Source organism: Sinocyclocheilus rhinocerous, unplaced genomic scaffold, assembly GCF_001515625.1.
Source record: "Sinocyclocheilus rhinocerous isolate Xijiao unplaced genomic scaffold, SAMN03320098_v1.1 scaffold480, whole genome shotgun sequence".
In the NCBI taxonomy this organism is placed as follows: domain Eukaryota; kingdom Metazoa; phylum Chordata; class Actinopteri; order Cypriniformes; family Cyprinidae; genus Sinocyclocheilus; species Sinocyclocheilus rhinocerous.
The window spans coordinates 353,281-359,223 of NW_015655401.1; the positions used below are offsets into that span (position 1 = coordinate 353,281).

Below are 5,943 nucleotides of genomic sequence, written 5' to 3' on the forward strand. Positions count from 1 at the left end.
TATATATATATATATATATACACACACCTTGCTACGTGTACTGCGTTAGGCTAACCGAGACTTGTCATTTGCACTTATATATTGTTGCTCTTTTGTTAGTTTTGACTGCTTTTATTGTCCTCATTTGTAAGTCGCTTTGGATAAAAGCGTCTGCTAAATGACTAAATGTAAATGTAAATATATATATATATATATATGTAACATTATAATGAGAACACTATTATAATAAAAGGTTGTGCATATATTAGTGCACAACATTTAATAACTATAATTGTTAATGTTGTATACATAACATTATAAAGAGAACATTACCATAATAAAATTTTGATTTATTTGCCATGTTTTAGCGCGTTGTTACGGGAAGAGCCAAAAGCGCATCCACAACAGGAGTTACACACTCTGACTAGCACGTAACCTAGTTCAAGATCACTTTTGTATTTGCATATTTTTGTACATATATAAGTTGTAATATTATGTTCTTGTTGTATAAATATCTGATTCTCATATAGTCTAATTAACCCGCTAACAAAGCGCTTCAGTTTACTGGTGTTCATTCAGCTCTTCAGCTACAGCGCATGCAGCTCAAACAGCAATGCTGCTATTTGAAACATTGGTATTAATTTAAGATACTTTTTTTTTTTTTCAAAAACATTAGTTGCATTATTGATAATAACCACCACTTTTTTATCTTATATTCATCAACAATATGGTTTAATTAAAATAATTTCATTATTGTCCGTGCTGAAGCTATTCCGTTTTATTTATCCATGGCACGTGCATTTTGATTGTTTACACGTAAGTAACGTTGTCCAGTGACTTGTTTGCATTAAGCATTGTTTTATTCATTTATAAGGCAATTTTTTTTTTTTTTTTGATAAAGAAAGTTGGTAATAGGAGTGAAAAATTTATTTTTAAAACTTACACTGCAGTTTAGACTAGGCTGCTGTACTGTATATGTCTGATTTATGTCGAAGTGTTTGGGACATGGCTTTTAATGGTGGGACTTTTTTCATCTCAAAAGTTATATAAAAATTTGGATTTGGATTTAACATATTGGTTATCGGCTTTCACATATAAAGACTTATCGGTTATCGGTATCAGCCAAAATGTTAATATCGGTGCATCCCTAGTGCAACTAGTTTAGTGATTCATGGTGGGGCCTGAAGTTTCCATTTTCAAACAATTGCATTAAAACATTGCAAATTATATTATCTGATTATTATAAAATGTATATAATTAATGTATCATATTTTACAATGTATTATAACTAATCCCATATTTCAGGCTTTTGGAGCTCACATTTATGTTATTCAGTGTGTACAATATTCTTAGAAATTCTAATCTTTTATTGTAACAGCATAAATGAATATGTTCTTGTGGGCTAAATTTTCCGTTCAGGCATCCATGAGGACTACCAGCTCCCCTACTATGACCTTGTACCGTCTGATCCGTCAATAGAAGACATGAAGCGGGTAGTGTGTGACCAAAAGCTTCGTGCCAACATCCCTAACAGGTGGCAGAGCTGCGAGGTGAGTGCTCTTTCAGGTTTATTTGTTTTTAGATGAACCATTCACCCAAAACTGCCCATTTTCATCTTTTTGATCTATGTTAAACTGCTTTTCCTCTCATTTCTTCAATCATTTGTTCTACGCTATCAGCGTAAGTGGAGGCACCACTCTTTTTTCACTTTATCTTGAAGTGCGTTTCACTGCTGTGAAAGGGAAGATTTGATTACATCCAATTTGCAGTCGTAAAAAGCCTCTAATCTAACTATGTGTCTGCAGAGCTATCACAGCTTGCCGATGTAAAAGACACATTTGATGATAGTGCTGCCCAATATTAAATGGCTGTTCTCTGATTTTCACATTTTTAAGTGGTTTTTGGAGGGAAAGCAGATGCAGAGCTACAAGCTTATTAGTTTAGACCTCAGCTGACATGCTGGATTAAATACTGGGACCCATGCTGTGAAAAAGTGGTTGGCCCCTGTCTGAGTTTCTGAATTTTTTCAAATCTTTACACAGAATGCCATCAGATTTTCAACCAAAACCCCTCAGTGTTATTTTATTATTATTTGTATATTTTTTTATTGTTTTATTTTGAATTAGCATTTTTATATATATATATTTAGTTTTCATTTTAATTTGTTTTTAGCTTTAATTTGTTTTTATTTCAGATTTGTTTTAGTCATTTTAGTACTTCAGCTTAAACTAATTCATTTCAATTGGTTGCTAAGGCTATATTTCTCATTTTCATTAAGTTTTTCATCTAATACTTATTTTGTTTCAGTTTTATTTCAGTTAATGAAAACAATTTTATAATTCTATTCAGTTTAATTAGATATTCTATTTAATTATATATAATTTTAATATTCTATTTAGTATAATTAAATTCAGTGAAACACTTCCTGTAGTTAGTGCTTCACACATATATTGTTGTGTACTTTTGACCATTTAGGAGCACGCCTGAAACCCGAAGTATACTTTGCTAGTCCTTGTTCTGTTCTGTCTTTAAACTTCTGCACAGGAAGCTCCTGGGGAACAGTCATGACCCACATGTAGACTGCATTTTACGACAGTTTGATTTACATGGTTTGACTGATTCTGACATTAAGTTTAGGCTTTTAAGGAGTGGTGAAAGTGCACCGCTATAAACTAAAGGAACTTCATGCAGCACAATGATCGTTTTAGCTTGATTAGCACATTTTCATAATTGTTGGAAGCCAAAATCTAAACTGAAACTAAAATTTTATTCATTGCACAGCCCTAATATTTATACTTCATTCACTGTTTCTAGTATTTATTTTTTATTTTAGCTTTATTTCAATTTTTTTTTTAAATAATTGTTAGTTTCAGTTTTAGTTAACAATAACAACACGTGCGAATATGTATCTTTAATTAGATTAGAACCAATCGGTAAATAAACTGATGTAAATCTCAAAATTTTCATCATAGTAACGATCCCCAGTTCATTTTGAATGTAAAAATGACTCTCAGTTCAGTGAGGGAGTCAGCTGTAAACTTAATAAGGGCTCTGAACGATTCACAGTGAGTCTGATTCAAACCACTAACTCATAAGCAAATTTGAGGACTGTTTTGTGAATCTTTTTGACTGATTCATTGCACAGCCCTACTGTAAGCTCACGTTAAATTGTTTTTCAAATACTTCACCACACATGAAAGACACATGATATAATCAGGCCAGTCAGCGCAGCCATCCAGTTGGCAGTTATTGCTGTATTTTTAACATTATTATGAGGGTATAAAGCAAGGCTATTCAATTGGCGGCCCCTGGGCCCAATCCGGCCCGCCAATCATCTTCATGTGGCCCAAGGGAAGAGTTCACACAGGTCGCACATACGCCTTGAATTGTTTTTGCACTAATTAGTTTGTTCACAAGGTGGCAACACTGGCCCAGGCCGTTGTTTCTCAGCCAAAAAAGAAAAGGAATAGACACAACAACAACAATCTACCGGAGACTGCGACGTCATTAGACAGCAGTGTTGGCAAGCGCTTGTGCGAGTGGGTTATCAAGCATTCACCGCGAGATACACGCATTTCAACCAGTTCACACACTCACATGCCACACCTTGTATTTCTCACACTGAGAAGTAAGGGCTAACATGCCCCGCTATATACAATTAATGGACAATTTCTCGAGTTAAATGCCTCGAGTTAAATGTCACCTACCTGCCAATCAGAAATGAGAATGTTGTTGTTTCTTCGTAAATTACATGATCCCACTGTGCTGCAAGCACGTTCATTACTAGGCAACATGGATGCGCATACACACGGAGTGTGTTGGAAGAGTTGGAACAGCAAGATCTGATGAATGCTCTAAACCCTTCATTTTTTTTTTTTTAGCATTTTGATTTAATTGCTTGCCTGTGATCAAAGATAGTGAGAGCTGATGTTGGGGAATATAGCCAAAATAAATTATTATTGATAGTCAAAAACTCTCCAACTGCTTTGCAACCAGAAGCTTTAACTTCGCTTTGGCTACCTGAAACTAAGAAAAGTACTAGAAATGTTATAACAATTGGTAAATCGGATTAAAGACAGACAAATTCATCCAAATGTAAATTTGTACATTTAAAAAAATACAAATGTATCAAAAATAAAAAGAAATTTGGCCACAAACGAGCCAACTGGACAGCAGTGCTCAATGTACATACTGTACACATACAGTAGGATTGCAGAACTTGCCCTGAGCATGTATGTCAATCTCTGTGTGTGTGTGTGTGTGTGTATGTGTGTGTGTGTGTGTGTGTGTGTGTGTTCATAAGCTGTGTACTCACTCTCTCTCACACACACAGACAAATTGACATACATGCTCAGGGCAAGTTCTGCAATCCTACTGTATGTGTACAGTATGAACATTGAGCACTGCTATTCAGTTGGCTCGTTTGGGGCCAAATTTCTTTTTATTTTTTATACATTTGTATTTTTGTAATATAAAACAATTTATTTTATTTGGATGAATTTGTCTGTCTTTTATCAGATTTACCAATTGTTATAATTTCTATTTGTGCTGGTCAATTATGAACAATAGGTAAAATTGAACTGCTAGCAAAAACTTGAGAGAATTAGTCCGGGCCGAGGGGCCGCTGCTACACATATTGGAGTGGCTCCTCCCCTAACAGATGTAATCTCACTCCAAACTTTTGATATAACTTGAGAGCCCTGTTTATGAGATATCCACAACTCTAGTTTAAACTAGTATAAAGGCAGTGTTATCGGTCATAACTTCTGGCGAGAAATAGCGCAGACACTGGACGAAGATGATTGTCAAATGGAGTATAGTTTGAAAGTCTGTGCGTTTAGCTGTAAGCACACGCTGAGCCGCTTCAGACAGCGTGCCAGTAGCGCTTCAACGGACAAAAACACACAATTATGTCAAAATGCACGGTTTTGGCGAGTGACCTTGTAAACACGGTCTTAAATGAGTTATAAAGTCCTAAATGACCGTTGGAAGAAAACCGGATGCGTGTCAGATCCACATCATGTGCATCAGGTTTTAAAGAGACAGCACTGCTTTTAAAGTGAAATCTGATGAAGTCTGCCATTGATGTAAATCACAGAACAAGAGAAAAAGAGAAATCACTAGACTGCTCTAGTCACTGATTAACTTTTGTAGCTTGAATAAAGAATAATCAATATAGTTTATGCATGTACAATTAAGTTTATGTGAAGATTGTTTTAAGTTCACTTAAAGGAACACTCCACTATTTTTGAAAATAGGCTCAATTTCCAACTCCCCTAGAGTTAAACAGTTGAGTTTTACCATTTTCGAATCCATTCAGCCGATCTCCGGGTCTGGCGGTAGCACTTTTAGCTTAGCTTAGTATAGATCATTGAATCTGATTAGACCGTTAGCATCTCGCTCAAAAAAGACCAAAGAGTTTCTATATTTTTCCTATTTAAAACGTGGCTCTTCTGTAGTTACATCGTGTACTAAAACCGACAGAAAATGAAAAGTTGCGATTTTCTAGGCCGATATGGTTAGGAACTATGCTCTCATTCTGGCGTAATAATCAAGGAACTTTGCTGCAGTTAATCCAGAGAATAACAATTTTTTCTGAGACCGAGAGAAACCGAAAGATGAGTCATCATTTAAAAGCAAACTACCCCATACTTTATTTTCAACTTTTTGATTATTTCCTTCATTTTTATTAAAAATAAATGCCTTTCTGATGTGATTTGAAATTTGAAAAGGGAGAAAAAAAAGTTCACCAAAAGGCAGATTCGAACCCGGGTCGATTGCGTCAAAACGAGTAGGCTATGACACACGCTTTACCATCTACGCCACTGAATCTGACGATTAATGACGAAATACTTTTGTAATGTTGACTATCCCAATCACACGTTGGTGGGCGGAGTTGGTGTAAATAGCCTCTGCCAACAAGGTGGGCTATTTGCACTTAGTGTAAATTATTATTTTTTTTAA

At 35.2% G+C, this 5,943-nt stretch overlaps 1 protein-coding gene across 1 annotated transcript in view; it reads left to right on the forward strand.

The window, feature by feature from the left end:
- The window catches only part of LOC107718081 (TGF-beta receptor type-1-like), a 56,874-nt gene that overhangs the window by 45,614 nt on the left and 5,317 nt on the right, over nt 1-5,943 (forward strand). The window contains exon 8 of the mRNA XM_016525028.1: nt 1,399-1,529. Coding sequence (XP_016380514.1) covers nt 1,399-1,529 — 131 coding nt within the window. The remainder of the gene's footprint in view (nt 1-1,398; nt 1,530-5,943) is intronic.